Here is a 17,838-nt window from a genome sequence, read left to right as displayed (position 1 = left end):
CTGCACATGACCATCTGATCATTTATCACTCTAGTGTTAATCTGCTAAATTGTAATTATTCGCCTACCTCCTCAGCCTTTTGCACACAATATATATAGACTCCTTTTTCTTTGTTTTTCTACTGTTATTGACTTGTTTATTGTTTACTCCATGTGTAACTCTGTGTTGTCTGTTCACACTGCTATGCTTTATCTTGGCCAGGTCGCAGTTGTAAATGAGAACTTGTTCTCAACTAGCCTACCTGGTTAAATAAAGGTGAAATAAAATATTTTAAAAATAGTTGAGAACAAGTTCTCATTTACAACTACAACCTGGCCAAGATAAAGCAAAGCAGTTCGACACATACAACAACACAGAGTTACACATGGAGTAAACAAACATACAGTCAATAATACAGTAGAAAAAAAGTCTATATACAGTGTGCAAATTAGGTAAGATAAGGGAGGTAAGGCAATAAATAGGCCAATAGTGGTGAAGTAATTACAATATAGCAATTAATCACTGGAGTGATAGCTGTGCAGAAGATGAATGTGCAAGTAAGATACTGAGGTGCAAAGGAGCAAGATAAATAAATACAGTATGAGGATGAGGTAGTTGCATGGGATATATACAGATGGGCTATGTACAGGTGCAGTGATCTGTGAGCTGCTCTGACAGCTGGTGCTTAAAGTTAGTGAGGGAGATATGAGTCTCCAGCTTCAGTGATTTTTGCAGTTCGTTCCAGTCATTGGCAGCAGAGAACTGGAAGGAAAGGCGGCCAAAGGAGGAAATTGGCTTTGGGGGTGACCAGTGAAATATACCTGCTGGGTGCTGCTATGGTGACCAGTGAGCTGAGATAAGGCAGTGCTTTACCTAGCAAAGACTTATAGATGACCTGGAGCCAGTTGGTGTTGGCGACGAGTATGAAGCGAAGGCAAGCCAACGAGAGTGTACAGGTCGCAGTGGTGGGTAGTATATGGGGCTTTGGTGACAAAACTGATGGCACTGTGATAGACTGCATCCAATTTGTTGAGTAGAGTGTTGGAGGCTATTTTATTGATGACATCGCCAAAGTCGAGAATTGGTAGCATGGTCCGTTTTATGAGGGTATGTTTGGCAGCGTGAGTGAAGGATGCTTTGTTGCGAAATAGGAAGCCGGTTCTAGATTTAATTTTGGATTGGAGATGCGAGTCTGGAAGGAAAGTTTACAGTCTAACCAGACACCTAGGTATTTGTAGTTGTCCACATATTCTAAGTCAGAACCGTCCAGAGTAGCGATGCTGGACGGGCGAGCAGGTGCGGGCAGCGATCGGTTGATGAGCATGCATTTGATTTTACTTGCAATTAAGAGCAGTTAGAGACCACGGAAGGAGAGTTGTATGGCATTGAAGCTCGTCTGGAGGTTAGTTAACACAGTGTCCAATGAAGGGCCAGAAGTATACAGAATGGTGTCGTCTGCGTAGAAGTGGATCAGAGAATCACCAGCAGCAAGAGTGACATCATTGATGTATACAGAGAAGAGAGTCAGCCCGAGAATTGAACCCTGTGGCACCCCCATAGAGACTGCCAGAGGTCCGGACAACAGGCCTTCCGATTTGACACACTGACCTCTATCAGAGAAGTAGTTGGTGAACCAAGCGAGGCAGTCATTTGAGAAACCAAGGCTGTTGTGTCTGCCGATAAGAATGTGGGGATTGACAGAGTCGAAAGCCTTGGCCAGGTCGATTTCCTTTGAAGAGGGGGATGACCGCGGCAGCTTTCCAATTTTTGGGAATCTCAGATGAGGGGTTGCAAATAGAGGTTGAAAAAATTTCGGCAGATAATTTTAGAAAGAGAGGGTCCAGACTGTCTAGCCCGGCTGATTTGTAGGGGTCCAGATTTTGCAGCTCTTTCAGAACATCCACTATCTGGATTTGGGTGAAGGAGAAATGTGGGAGGTTTGGGTGAGTTGATGTGGGGGGTGCAGGGCTGTTGACCGGGGTAGGGGTAGCCAGGTGGAAAGCATGGCCTGCCGTAGAAAAATGTTTATTGAAGGTCTCAATTATCATGGATTTATCGGTGGTGACAGTGTTTTCTAGCCTCAGTGCAGTTGGCAGCTGGGAGGAGGTGCTCTTATTCTCCATGGACTTTACAGTGTCCCAGAACGTTTTTGAGTTTGTGCTACAGGATGCAAATTTTTGCTTGAAAAAGCTAGCCTTAGCTTTCCTAACTGCCTGTGTATATTGGTTCCTAACTTCCCTGAAAAGTTACATATCACGAGGGCTATTCGATGCTAATGCAGTACGCCACAGGATGTTTTTGTGCTGGTCAAGGGCAGTCAAGTCTGGAGTGAACCAAGGGCTATATCTGTTCCTGGTTCTAAATCTTTTGAATTGGGCATGCTTATTTAAGATGGTGAGGAAGGCACTTTTAACGAATAGGGAGACTGACGGGAGGAGGTCAATATCCTTCCAGGATACCCGGGCCAGGTCGATTAGAAAGGCCTGCTCGCTGAAGTCTTTTAGGGAGTGTTTGACAGTGATGAGGGGTGGCCGTTTGACCGCAGACCCATTACGGATGCAGGCAATGAGGCAGTGATTGCTGATTTCTTGGTTGAAGGCAGCAGAAGTGTATTTGAGGGGAAGTTGGTTAGGATGATATCTATGAGGGTGCACGTGTTTACAGATTTGGGGTTGTACCTGATGGGTTCATTGATAATTTGTGTGAGATTGAGGGCATCAAGCTTAGATTGTAGGATGTCCGGGGTGTTAAACCTCTCTGGGATAGGCCGGACACTTGCGTCCCACCTGGCCAAAAGCCAGGGGAAATGCAGAGCGCCAAATTCAAATAAATTACTATAAAAATCTAACTTTCATTAAATCACACATGCAAGATAGCAAATTAAAGCCTGAATACAGCCAACATGTCCGATTTCAAAAAAGCGATTTCAAAAAGGCGAAAGCACAAGATGTTATTATCTGATGATAGCACAACAGTAAACAATGAGAGAGTAGCATATTTCAACCCTGCAGCCATATATTTGGACTTGTTTAACACTTTCTTGTTCACTACATGAGTCCATACATGTTATTTCATAGTTTTGATGTCTTCACTGTTATTCTACAATGTAGAAAATAGTTTTAAAAATAAAGGAAAACCCTTGAATGAGTAGGTGTGTCCAAACTTTTGACTGGTACTGTACATGTACAGAAATAGAAATACAAGAAGAATCTACAAGCATGCAAAATAGTTTTAAAAATAAGCACCCTTGAATGAGTAGGTGTGTCAAACTTTTGACTGGTACTGTACATGTACAGAAATAGAAATACAAGCACACATGCACACACACACACACACACACACACACACACACACACACACACACACACACACACACACACACACACACACACACACACACACACACACACATTATGGCCTCCTTAGAAATACGGAAACTTTTTTTATCCTGGTAGAACACAACACTAACGGATGTCTCTTTTCACATTTAATTAACCCTCTACTTTGGACCAGATTCATGTTTAAATCATAGAAATGTATATGATCTCTGCTATTTAGCTTCTTGTCAGAGACGTGAAGAGCCGCGAATCTGACTCTCCATATCTTACATCTCTCCTCTACGGGACTAAGCCTCACTTCAGCTAAGAGCACGGAAACGTGATTTTCGGAGAATTGATGTCAATTCTGTTTCTGTCAGCTCTGCAAACTATCCTCCATGATGAAAACCAACCGCTCCATGACAGTTGGCATTCAAATTGCCATTATATTTACAATGGAATATGTGTTTCTTGGAAATTATATTGGAACTAGTGCCAGAATTCAACTATTGTAGCGTGTTGCATGACAATAAAAGGTTTGCCACTGAAACATTGACTACTCTCCTTTCAATTGCCTTTGTTTTTCAATATCACACAACCTCAGGGGATAATTGTCTTTACAGAGTAGCGCAGCCTGCTGACTTTCCCTGACAGTGTCGGTGGTTGAGGTGATATGTGTCTGTAGTCACTATCTGGCCCTGCTAGACGGGAAAGCATATGGCTACTTCGTTACAGCAGGTAGCTTAGTGGTTAGAGTGTTGGGCCAATAACCGAAAGGTTGCTCGATTGAATCCCCGAGCTGACAAGGTGAAAATCGTTCTGCCCCTGAACAAGGCAGTTAACCCACTGTTCCTAGGCCGTCATTGTGAATAAGTATTTGTTCTTAACTGACTTGCCTAGTTACAGTTTTTCTCAGTCGCTTTGGTGCATTTTTAGCATCATCTGTAACATGTGCAAAATAATAAGTGCATTTCTCAGAACAATTTGTACAAACTGCAATATACAATAGATATGTTTCTAAAGCTAGTCAGTCACTAAAAATCCTTAGTACATCTCTCAACAGTAAATATTCATGCCAATGATCATGTCAGTGTCATCAGAATGAGTCATTGAGTCATTGTTCACGAACAAGGTCGTCAAAATGTTTAGGCATGTTGTCAATGTAACTGTGTACTTTGACAGTATTACCTGATGTAAACTTAGGCTACAGTTTGGATGACAGTTACTGTATTGAAAATGCACAAGGTTTCACTTCTATGGCATATATCAATTTCAACAGTACTATTTACATATTACTGTATGTGGGTTATTGATTGAAAGAGACTGGACAACCCAAAGGGGCACAAAGGAAAAAAAACTAAATTAGAAAGAAACACAGGAAACCACCCCTAAGGCACAACTTTGCCCGCAGCACTGTTGTGCTGTCTCTACACATATTCTCATCCACATCACACCGGATATTTTCCCTTCCAATGCAACGTGGAAAGAATCTTTTGGAATGCCTTATCCATCCTCTGCAGGCATCTACTGTGATGTCCTCACATGCTGCATCCATTGCAGCCAGCAGGGTCATCTGTGTGTGTGGCTGACGATCGTACACCTTCCACCTCCATGTTGAAAATAACTACTCAATTGGATTAAGGAATGGTGAATAAGGTGGGAGGAATTCTATGAGCATCCTCGGGTGGGTCACATACCATTGCCTTATGTTTGATCGATGGAAACTCACATTATCACAAATTACCACATACAAATCCTCTCTAAGCAGACCCCTCTCATCATCAGGGATGAGAGCCCTGTAGAGAGTCTCTAAAAAGTTGAGTAGATGCTGGGTGTTGTATCGCCCTATAAGGTGGATATGGGTTAGGACACCATGCTCCGAAATAGCAGCACACATGGTGATATTTCCTCCCCGTTGGCCTGGCAAATCCACAGTAGCTCTGTTGTGACTGATGATATTCCGACCCCGCCTTCTGCATTTGGTCAGGTTGAAGCCAGCCTCATCCACGTATACAAAGTTGTGAGAGGGTTCACTTGATTCCAACTCCATTATACGCTATATCCCAGAACACACAGTTGAATTTGTTTTGGTAAGGAAGAGTGACATAAAATGTACATATATTGTATGTTCCTTCCACAGCAATGGAAATGTGTGCAGTTTATGCTTACTGTACTATGTATCACTATAAAATGTTGCTGTAAAGTAGTTACATAGATATATGTTTTACCTGTACATACTGGTACCGTAGCTCCTTAACTCTGTCCTCATTCCTTTGGAATGGTACACGGTACAGCTGTTTCATACTCATCTGGTTTCTATGCAGCACCCTGTCGATGGTTGAGATGCTAACCGTATGGATGTTTTCAAAGACATCGTTGTCCTCTATAATGGTCCTTTGTATTTCCCTGAGTCTCATGGCATTGTTTACTCGGACCATGGTGCAAATAGCCTCCTCCTGTTGAGGTGTGAAAAGTCGTACTCTGCCACCGGTTTGAGGTAATCTTGCAGTCCTATGTGGGGAAATGCAGTGATGCATCGCACACTTTCACATAGACAAAAACTATGCGAACACACATTTTACTGTAAAACATACAGGTGGGTGCATGTAAGGTGCAGTATGTATCTGTATAGAGTATATTTCTGTATGCTGTGAAATACAAGTGGACTACTGTAATATGAAGCATTGTAGGAAGTATACAGTATACTGCTTATATACAGTAACAGTGCAGTGTACATTGGTGGACATACCTGTTCTCCCTTCGAAACGTTTGAACTATTGAGGACACGGTTGACCTCCCAATATTCAGCTGCACCCTTCGATCCGCCTCAGCCATTGTAAGGCCATGATTGACAACATGGTCTACAATAGTGGCCCTTATGTCATCAGATATGCGCCTATGTCCTCTTCTGCCTCTTCCTCTGTTTTGCCTTCCACCACGCATCCTTGCTCCTCTTCTTCCTCCTCTTGGCTGTTGACCCTGTTCGTTTCCTGGTCCATCCATTATTGGAAAATTGCAACTCTGTGTTGTGGTCTGTCTATATATGCTTGCCAATTGATTCTTCATGAGATGCAACTTTGAGCAATTTAGACAACTGGTTGATTGTTGGTTGAACTAACACTTTTACATTCCTTCATGAGTGAGGGTCAATTTCACCTGCACGATTCATCAATTCATGTTTTTGTATAAAAGGTCTAATAGAAATGTGTAAAACTATGCTTGACAGTTTATGACAAATAGTTCAACAATTTTGCATGTAATGGCTTATGCAAGGAACTAATGCCTAGATGTTTTGAGGGGTAAGACTATTCAACAGAGAACCATCTACTATATTTTGATCAACATGACATGAGCAATTGATAATGTGGAAAAAAGCTGACACTTGTACATTATCAATTGCAATTTGTTCAAAAGGAATAAGAAATTGCTTTAATGATGTGCACAAGTGACTAGATGATTTGGAATTTGTACAAGTAGTATCAAGAATTGCACTTTTGATCTAAGAAATGCACCAAAGCGACTGAGAAAAACTGTAAATAAAGTTTAAATAAAAAATAATAAAAATCACAAATGGGATTTCAACCACAAACCCTCATCTTTAACGTTAACCCTAACATTACCCCTAAACCATAGATTGAACAAATAGATCATTCTAAAATTTACTGTCACTCTAGTTCTCCACAGTATCTGACTTTAAAAAGTCAGGACACCAACAAACACCCACAACTGCACTGTGAACAGCAGTAGGCCTCCTTTGCACTATTACTGCTTCCTCCAGTCCCCATTCTAGAGGGAAGACACTCAAAGTTTGTCCCTGACAGATGAGAAATCTGCTGAGTCTGCAATCTGGGCCTGAGTGGTGTGTTAATGCAGTGGTCTGTCTGGTCACTCTTTCACTCGCTCTCTTGCTCTGTGTACCCATGGATCTATTTATCCCACTTTCATTATTCTCTCTCTCCTCTATACCTCTGTCTTTTCTCCCCCTTTCCTTCCATCTGTCCCCGTGTCCATCTCATCCTCTCCTCCTCTACGTGAGTCTATTATTAATCTGTAAAGTGACATTGGGCAGGCTTCTCCGTACCTCAAATAAGGAGATACATGCTGTTTCATAATTGATGCCAGAGCCACTGTTTGTTTGGTAAGGGCTGTGACACCGCAGAGAGAGAGAATGGAAGAAAGGAAGGCTGGTGGACGGACAGAAGAGGGACAGAGAGAGAGGGAGAAAACGAGAGGGGAAGGGCTGTGACACAGGAGACAGAATGCAAGAAAGAAGAGAGACAGACACAGTACAGTATGCGTTTATCTCCTGTCTTTGGGGAAGACGGACAGACAGACACAGTACAGTATGTGTTTATCTCCTGTCTTTGGGGAAGACGGACAGACAGACACAGTACAGTATGTGTTTATCTCCTGTCTTTGGGGAAGACGGACGGACAGACACAGTACAGTATGTGTTTATCTCCTGTCTTTGGGGAAGACGGACAGACAGACACAGTACAGTATGTGTTTATCTCCTGTCTTTGAGGAAGACAGGCAGACAGACACAGTACAGTATGTGTTTATCTCCTGTCTTTGGGGAAGACAGACAGACAGACACAGTACAGTATGTGTTTATCTCCTGTCTTTGGGGAAGACAGACAAACAGACACAGTACAGTATATGTTTATCTCCTGTCTTTGGGGAAGACAGACAGACAGACACAGTACAGTATGTGTTTATCTCCTGTCTTTGGGGAAGACAGACAGACAGACACAGTACAGTATGTGTTTATCTCCTGTCTTTGGGGAAGACGGACAGACAGACACAGTACAGTATGTGTTTATCTCCTGTCTTTGGGGAAGACAGACAGAGGTAGAGAGAGAGAACTAAGGTGTTGTTCTCCCCCTCTCTAATCCTTACGTCTCTCTGTCTTCTTTTCTCTCTCTCTTGTGGTGTTAATATGCACTCCACTCTGGAGTGTAAAGGTGACTGGCATTAGTTTCTGTCCCACTGTCACTGGTGTGTTCACTTCAGTTGAGTGGCCTTGCCTGCTCTCTCTTGCTCTCTCTTTTTCCATCCCTCCATCCCCCTTCCTTTCTATGTAGCTACAGTTGTTAACGCATACACTGCCACCCACTGTGAGTAGTGTCTCGTACTGTACATATTAGTCACATCTAAAAGGAGACGTAGGCTGCCTTGATACTTTCCAGGCAGTAGAGTCAGTTAGCACTCTACCAAACTCTTCCCTGTTAATATTGATGGACACCAAAGGTGTGTGTGTCATGCTTTAGCACCTCTCTGCGATGGGCCCAAACACACCTACAAAACACACACAGTCACACACACTGAAGGTAAGGCACACAAACATGCTTTAGCACCTCTCTGCGATGGGCCCAAACACACCTACAAAACACACACAGTCACACACACTGAAGGTAAGGCACACAAACATGCTTTAGCACCTCTCTGCGATGGGCCCAAACACACCTACAAAACACACACAGTCACACACACTGAAGGTAAGGCACACAAACATCGTGGCACAGACACTCCAACATACACACTTATAGACAAACACTGAAACACTCCATTCATCCACCCATCTCCACCCTGTCTCTTAATACGCTCCAGATGCTGCCTCCATCCACAGACAGTCAGTCAAGGACAGATTCTACTACCTTCCATCATTACATACAACCACCAAGAGAGAGACACAGGGAAAGAGTGGAAGGATGGAGGGAGGGAGGGAGAGGAGGAATGAGGAAAACGGGGGATTAACACAATTCCAGAAATAAGCTCACGCACGTCAAAGGGAGTCATCAAAACTTCACTGTTGGTTACAAAGAGGACAAGTGCTGATGGAGAGAGCAGCGGTTAACCCATCACACCCCACGCCCTGTTACAGTCTGCATAGCTTCACCTAGCAATGAAGCAAGAAGTAAGCCACTGAACCCATCACACCCCACGCCCTGTTACAGTCTGCATAGCTTCACCTAGCAATGAAGCAAGAAGTAAGCCACTGAACCCATCACACCCCATGCCCTGTTACAGTCTGCATAGCTTCACCTAGCAATGAAGCAAGAAGTAAGTCACTGAACCCATCACACCCCACGCCCTGTTACAGTCTGCATAGCTTCACCTAGCAATGAAGCAAGAAGTAAGCCACTGAACCCATCACACCCCACGCCCTGTTACAGTCTGCATAGCTTCACCTAGCAATGAAGCAAGAAGTAAGCCACTGAACCCATCACACCCCATGCCCTGTTACAGTCTGCATAGTTTCACCTAGCAATGAAGCAAGAAGTAAGTCACTGAACCCATCACACCCCACGCCCTGTTACAGTCTGCATAGCTTCACCTAGCAATGAAGCAAGAAGTAAGCCACTGAACCCATCACACCCCACGCCCTGTTACAGTCTGCATAGCTTCACCTAGCAATGAAGCAAGAAGTAAACCACTGAACCCATCACACCCCACGCCCTGTTACAGTCTGCATAGCTTCACCTAGCAATGAAGCAAGAAGTAAGCCACTGAACCCATCACACCCCACACCCTGTTACAGTCTGCATAGCTTCACCTAGCAATGAAGCAAGAAGTAAACCACTGAACCCATCACACCCCACGCCCTGTTACAGTCTGCATAGCTTCACCTAGCAATGAAGCAAGAAGTAAGTCACTGAACCCATCACACCCCACGCCCTGTTACAGTCTGCATAGCTTCACCTAGCAATGAAGCAAGAAGTAAACCACTGAACCCATCACACCCCACGCCCTGTTACAGTCTGCATAGCTTCACCTAGCAATGAAGCAAGAAGTAAACCACTGAACCCATCACACCCCACGCCCTGTTACAGTCTGCATAGCTTCACCTAGCAATGAAGCAAGAAGTAAGCCACTGAACCCATCACACCCCACGCCCTGTTACAGTCTGCATAGCTTCACCTAGCAATGAAGCAAGAAGTAAGCCACTGAACAGGCACCAGCAAGATACAGGAAGACAGACAGTTACAATTTGGTGAAGCATTGAGCAAGTTATTTCCCCCTGCTAATACCCTGTCTTTTCTTACTGCCTCTCTATATCTCTTCTCTGACATGTTGGGCATTACCTTCCCATGATGCTCTAAAAGCTCCCTCTCATTTGGCACACTATTGGGCAACTCCATTAACCATGTTTTCCTTTTTGGCAGAAATGTAGCAGTAGGCCTATCCCTAAACCACTCAGTAATGAATTAACTGCTATTTTGCCGTTCTGTGGCCCTGTCTCTCTTTCCAGTTTCAGACTAATATTATTGGGCTATTTGGCACGTTATCCAGCTAGCTTGATTTCAGGGCTAACTTAATTCACCATTTGTTCTTCCTCTTACTCAAAAAGCAGGCCTAGGCCTAACCATTCCACGAACAAACTGTTACTCTCCCTCTCTCACCCTATCTCTCCCTTTTCTGACACAATCCTGTTTGGCTCATTATGAGGCTATCTTGCTAGAGGGCTAATTTGGGCGGCAGGTAGCCTCGAGGTTGAGCGTTGGGCCAGAACCGAAAGGTTGCTGCTTTGAATACCGGAGCCGACAAGTTGAAAAAATAAAGTCTGCCGCTGTGGTCTTGAGCAAGGCATTTAACCCTAATTGCTCCAGGGGCGCTATTCAATGATGACCCTGGCTGTGACCCCACTCCCCACGGGTGTCTCAGGGGGAGTTGGGATATGAAGAAACACATTTCCATTACACACAATTATTATTATTATTCCGTTTAAAAAATGTTGTTCTCCTCGACAGATGAGTTAACTCTTCTGTGCCAGATAGTGAGTGGTTTTTGGTCTCTGTCGCCTCGGGGTTCATGGCTCTTGAATCACAGAAGTGACTAATGACTCAGCCATGGATAAACCAGACTCGACCACTGAGATAATCCTCACATCACGCAAGGGGAGACAGGGGAAATAAGCCTAATAAATGTGAGAAAAAAAACAATGTATGCCCCCCAAAAAAAAATGTCCCAAGAAAAACAAAGCCCTGGCTCACCTAGGGGTCGTGGTGTCGTTGAGGGATCCTCCTCTCGCCTCACACGAAGCCATTTCAATCACCATATGCGCACACATGCAGGCGGCCAGCCCTCAAGGACATAGCGAGCTTTTAGTGGGAGAGCTGCTCTTTTAAAGCGGTTCCACGGTCCCAAGACTCCCGCTGAGAGACACGTGCTCCGTTTTATCACACTTTCTTTTATTTCTTATGCCCTGAAAGAACAGCTTATCACACCAGAGATAAGGCCAATTATCTGCTCAATTAATGCCAGAACCTGCTACCAGCACTGGCCTAAATGACCTCAGAATTGAATTCAGAAAACTTGAATGTTCTCAGAGAGGCAATTCATTTTGCAGCAGTCATAGAACATATCACATATAAAATGTTTAAATGAAAAAACAACCACAAATAGCAAAGGATATTTCCAAGACAGTAGGCAGGGTAAGCGAATTTCATAGTCATAGCGCAAGTACTAAGTGTAATTAGTCCAACATTTTGTTAAATTGCAGAATTGCATTCAGAATAAAAGAGTATTTGGCCATGATTTTTTTTCCGTTTGGGGCCAATAAGCGAAATGTTGCTGGTTCAAATCCCCGAGCCGACTAGGTGAATAAAAAAAAAAACTGCTGATGTGCCCTTGAGCAAGGCACGTAACCCTAGTTGCTCTGGATAATAGTGTCTGCTAAATGACTAATATGTAGAAAATGTAGTCTGTACCTGTGGTCAGAGGGAAGGGGGTGGACTGGGTGGGATGAGTCAACCAGAGGGAAGGGGTGGACTGGGTGGGATGAGTCAACCAGAGGGAAGGGGTGGACTGGGTGGGATCCGGAGGGATCCGGAGGGCTCTGCCCAGGTAGAGAGATGACAGTTCATGCTGTTGCTGCCCCATGATTCTTCTGCAAGTCTTGACTACTTTGTCCAACCTTTTTTTCTGTGCACCTTTGATATTCCCAAACCAGCAGGTCAAGCAGTAGGACAGAATGCTCTGAATGAATGATTTATAAAAGAGAACCATGATGGTTAGATCAACATTAAAAAGGGTCCGTTTCTGGTGAGAATGACAGAATTATTATCTCTAACTCACACAGCTAGATGAGAGGCCCATCTCAGCCTGACAGCCTGTTATAAACAAGAAACAAATACATATTAGGCCTAGACTGCTGTTAGGCATTTAACACTAAAGTCTGCTGTTAGGCATTTAACACTAAAGTCTGCTGTTAGGCATTTAACACTAAAGTCTGCTATTAGGCATTTAACACTGAAGTCTGCCGTTAGGCATTTAACACTGAAGTCTGTTGTTAGTCATTTAACACTAAAGTCTGCCGTTAGGCATTTAACACTGAAGTCTGTTGTTAGTCATTTAACACTAAAGTCTGCCGTTAGGCATTTAACACTAAAGTCTGCTGTTAGGCATTTAACACTAAAGTCTGCTGTTAGGCATTTAACACTGAAGTCTGCCGTTAGGCATTTAACACTGTTAGGCATTTAACACTAAAGTCTGCCGTTAGTCATTTAACACTAAAGTCTGCCGTTAGTCATTTAACACTAAAGTCTGCTGTTAGTCATTTAACACTAAAGTCTGCTGTTAGGCATTTAACACTAAAGTCTGCCGTTAGGCATTTAACACTAAAGTCTGCCGTTAGGCATTTAACACTAAAGTCTGCCGTTAGTCATTTAACACTAAAGTCTGCTGTTAGTCATTTAACACTAAAGTCTGCTGTTAGTCATTTAACACTAAAGTCTGCTGTTAGGCATTTAACACTAAAGTGTGCCGTTAGTCATTTAACACTAAAGTCTGCTGTTAGTCATTTAACACTAAAGTCTGCTGTTAGGCATTTAACACTAAAGTCTGCTGTTAGGCATTTAACACTAAAGTCTGCTGTTTTCAAAGTCAGGCTGAACTGAAAATATGAATCATATCCTATAGACACTGGCCATAGTTATCAGTGCCAATCATGTCATAGCCTTCTCCTGCAGTCAAAATGACCAAATCGCCCTCTATTTCCTCATGGGTGGAATGTTATTCATATTTTTCATAATTTCATAATTAATCTACATTATAAAAAAACTGCTGAAAACATTTACATTTACATTTACATTTAAGTCATTTAGCAGACGCTCTTATCCAGAGCGACATACAAATTGGTGCTTTCACCTTATGACATCCAGTGGAACAGCCACTTTACAATAGTGCATCTAGGTCTTTTAAGGGGGGGGGGGGGTGTTTCTATGTCAAATGGTTTTGTCCAGTCTACTGTGATGTATATAAAGTGTAATATTGGGATGCAAACTCCAAATGTAATACATTTCAACTCTCTCCATATATATCTGACATGGTTCAGGTGTCTTCTTTGTTTTAAGCTCATAACCATGTGTGAGAGGTGTACATTTTTTGTTTCAAAGTAGATTTGTTAAGACTACCAAGAAAAACTCTGTGTGACGCTGGTTTAGCCCACTACCGTAAAAGGTTAACAAGTTACAGCCTACCAAAACAGAAGAGGGGATATTTGACCCCCCCCCCAAAAAAAGGTCCATTCAGGCATCTTCTAGTGCCTGAGGTGATCAGGCCTGTCTCCTGTTGGTGCATCCCGGTTAGTGTTGAACCCAACACAAGTCAGCAGCTTTTTCATTTGATTTATTAACCTTCATTTAACCAGCGGAAACCCATTAAGACCAGAGTCTCATTTCCAATGGTGCCCTGAGAACCACAGTTCAAGCAACGTGAGCAACACATTTAACCAGCGGAAACCCATTAAGACCAGAGTCTCATTTCCAATGGTGCCCTGAGAACCACAGTTCAGTTTAACCAGCGGAAACCCATTAAGACCAGAGTCTCATTTCCAATGGTGCCCTGAGAACCACAGTTCAAGCAACGTGAGCAACACATTTAACAATGATCACTACAAAATGACTTACAACATTTCAAATAAATCACGTTCTGTTCAAAAGGGCAGTAGAAACAAATACATACAATCAATCAAAACAAGGGCAGTTTTCATTGGTCACGTTTTTTTAAATCAGAGGCCTAAATTCACCTTCTGGGACCAGATAATGACGTTTTAGAATGAACTGTAGGTCATCCCAGTACGGAGGGGCATAGTAACTGAAAGCAGTCTTCCCTAACTCAGAGGAGACCCGCGCAGACCTGTTGAACAGCTAAACTCAAAGGAGAGTGATGGATGGATCAACACAGACAGGAAACCTTAGAGTAATAACCCAGTTATTAGATGTTCTTCTTCAAAGGACGTTGCCACAGAGGAGACCCGCGGAGACCTGTTGAACAGCTAAACTCAAAGGAGAGTGATGGATGGATCAACACAGACAGGAAACCTTAGAGTAATAACCCAGTTATTAGATGTTCTTCTTCAAAGGACGTTGCCACAGAGGAGGACGCTACAAAACAAGGAGTATGAGAGATGTATCTCTTTTCTTCGTGTTTAATACACATCAATCAGCACCTTGTCAATCTCTTTGGTATGTTGTGATCTTTGACTCCTACCTGGCTATAGGAGTGTACACACCAACACCTTTCAGCCACCATAGTGAGCCCCGACACACACGCACACACTAACACACACTAACACACACAGAGACATAAAGCGTCAGTTGTTCAACCCTAAGCAGTGTAGAGTAGCCTCTGGACAGGGAATTCACTGGACAAACACAACACAAGATTCAACAACCACAACTCTCTGAAGAACCTTACAGACAGACATAGATATACTCATTGGTGCATGCAGAACAAAAAACATGTATTCACACTTGCACACTGACTCACAACACACACAGCCAAGAAAGACAAAAACAGACACCAGATCCCACAGACACTAAACACATGGTCACATACATAGAGACAGTCTGTCAGACAGTCAGATATTCATTTAATTTCAATTAAATCACAACCTCCCACCACCATCAGTTCTTGGCATAACCAACTGGTTTTATGTCGGTTTTAGATGGAGTTCTGTGCTATCAGCTTAATACAGCATTAGAGAAAGAGATCTGTCAATCATTCAGCACATCAACAGAATCTGTGTGCCAGTGACAATCTACCCCCCCCCACACACACACACACACCACATTTCATCTTAGTAAAGACCATCTGTTACATACGCTGCAGCTCAAATCTGTGGAGCTAGACAGAGCAGTTTCCTCCCCTGCTTTGACACACATAGACAGAGCCATCATGAATAACCACTCATACACATCAATCACTGCACATCACCCATCATCGCTCTTCTTTCAAATAGAACAGGAGCTTTCCAGTGCTTTTCAGATGAAATATATGCAGAGGCCTCTCCAAAGAGATGGAGACAGAATGCAAATGTACACACCACACAGACAAAGAATTACACCTGTGCATGCACACATACACACACATACACATATAAAGGCGCACGCACACACGCACGCACACACATACACACACGGCCAAAGACAGATAGTGAGTCATTAACTATTACTTAGTTTTCGCATATCAACCCACTTCAATATGACAGTCCACTTCAACTTGACAGACCACCTTATGCATGTGGATTTTGTGCAGCTATCCATCCATCCATCCATCCATCCATCCATCCATCCATCCATCCATCCATCCATCCATCCATCCATCCATCCTTCCCCCTCCCTCTCTCTCTCCCTCTCTCTCTCTCTCTCTTTAAATTAAATTTAAATTTGAGGGCTTTATTGATATTCTCTCTCTCTCTCTCTCTCTCTCTCTCTTTCTTTCTTTCTTTCTTTCTTTCTCTCTTTTTATCTCTTTCCCATCCATCCATCCATCCATCCAGCCATCCATCCATTTGACTATAAATCATCACCAAGAACTATCAAAGCCTGCAACAACATGCTGTCTTGAATACTGGGACAGTCTCCCATTAACATGAACAATGGGAATAAAGACCAACAAATGAAAAGAGGCACATGTTACAGTGGGAGGAGGAGGAGGAGAGGAGGAAGAGGGGGGGGGAGGGGAGGAGGAGAGGAGGAGGAGGAGAGGAGGAGGAGGAGGAGGAGGAGAGAGGAGGAGAGAGGAGGAGGGGGAGGAGGGGAGGAGGAGGGAGGAGGAGGAGGAGGAGGAGGAGGGGAGGAGGACAGGTGGAGGAGGGAAGGTGAGGGGAGGAGAGGTGGAGGGGAGCGAAGGTGAAGGAGGGGAGGAGGGGTGGACGAGGATGAGGGGAGAAGAGATGGATGTGGAGGTGGAGGAGGCGGGAGAGGAGGAGGGGAGGAGAGATAGATGTGGAGGTGGAGGAAAAGGAGGAGGGGAGGAGGAGGAGGCGTGCTGGTAGGGAGTACTGTGGCTGTAGTGGAGCTGAATAGGGAGGGAGGCAGGGGGTCTTTAACTGTCACATTCATGATATCATGAGTGGGGGGTGGCAGGGTTCAGAGGGAGAGAAGGGTTATGCAACGTATTGTTCATTTTGATTATGCCCCACATTTGTATTCTTTTGTTGTGAGAACTTGACCGGCCCCATGGAGAACCTGGCTTTTCCCATGCCAACTAAGTCCTGTCTGACACACTATAACATGGAGACACACACACGCATGCTCACACTCTCACAGACACATACATACACACATACAGAGACAAACCAACTCTCCATCCCTCTTGAACACACACAAGCGCACAACACACATACACACATACATTCACACACAGAGCCACATCCATTGCACACAAACACACACACTCACAAACGTACAAACACACAAAAAGCTCACTCACAATCACACTAATACAAACACACACACGGTCTTATATAGGAATAGAAAGATAAAGTAGTTTCTTACCTTCCTCAGCTGAATTAGGCTGGAGAAACAGAGAGAGAGAAAGAAGGACACTCCACATCTCCACTACAGAATGACACTAACCCAGAAAGGGTGGAGGGAGGGAGCATGAAAGAGAGAGAGAGAGAGAGAGAGAGAGAGGGGGGACTGGGAGGAGTCTGCCTGCTCTATTTCAGAGAGAGAGAGAGAGAGAGAGAGAGAGAGAGAGAGAGATATGGGGAGATGGATGGGGGAAGGAGAACAAATCATTTTCAGAGTGAAGGAAAAATACGACAGCAGCACCAATATTGTGCCGGGCGTGAGGTAAACACTCCACATTCATAACTGTGGAAACGAGAACGACAGAGTGTGGTGGAAAAATCTACAAATGAGTTTGGCTGGTTTGCACTAGAACCTCTGTCTAGACATGCCAGGTTATCCTTCTCCTCTATGTAATCCTTCTGTGTAAACACACATGAATTCAGGCTGGCACTTCGGCTGGCATGAAACTATGGCATCACTAGCATATCTGAATTCTGTAACAACATGCATTTCTTGGAGCTGTGCCAACATTTTTTTGTCACACTTTTTTATGTAAATCATCATAATTTAGACGCATTTTTAGCCTCCACCACTCATCTTGCTCTCTCTGCCTCCTTTCTGTGCTCCCTCTCTCTTTCTCTTTGCTGTCTTTCTCTGTCTGTCTTTCTCTGTCTGTATCACTCTCTCTGACACACACACACACACACCCACACACCCACACACACACACACACACACACA

General features: G+C 43.8%; 1 protein-coding gene across 2 annotated transcripts in view; it reads right to left on the bottom strand.

Annotated features, from left to right (window-relative positions):
- Positions 1 to 17,156, bottom strand: part of LOC115125711 (ephrin type-B receptor 5-like) — an 88,579-nt gene extending 71,423 nt beyond the window's left edge. For both annotated transcript variants that reach the window (XM_065027851.1, XM_065027852.1), the window contains exon 1: positions 17,081 to 17,156. In XM_065027851.1, coding sequence (XP_064883923.1) covers positions 17,081 to 17,138 — 58 coding nt within the window. In that variant the 5' untranslated portion in view covers positions 17,139 to 17,156. The remainder of the gene's footprint in view (positions 1 to 17,080) is intronic.
- Between the last annotated feature and the right edge of the window lie 682 nt (positions 17,157 to 17,838).

The sequence above is a fragment of the Oncorhynchus nerka genome, linkage group LG14 (genome assembly GCF_034236695.1).
Source record: "Oncorhynchus nerka isolate Pitt River linkage group LG14, Oner_Uvic_2.0, whole genome shotgun sequence".
Classification (NCBI taxonomy): Eukaryota; Metazoa; Chordata; class Actinopteri; order Salmoniformes; family Salmonidae; genus Oncorhynchus; species Oncorhynchus nerka.
The sequence above is the reverse complement of the archived record's forward strand: the minus strand, read 5'-3'. Positions and strand labels throughout refer to the sequence as shown.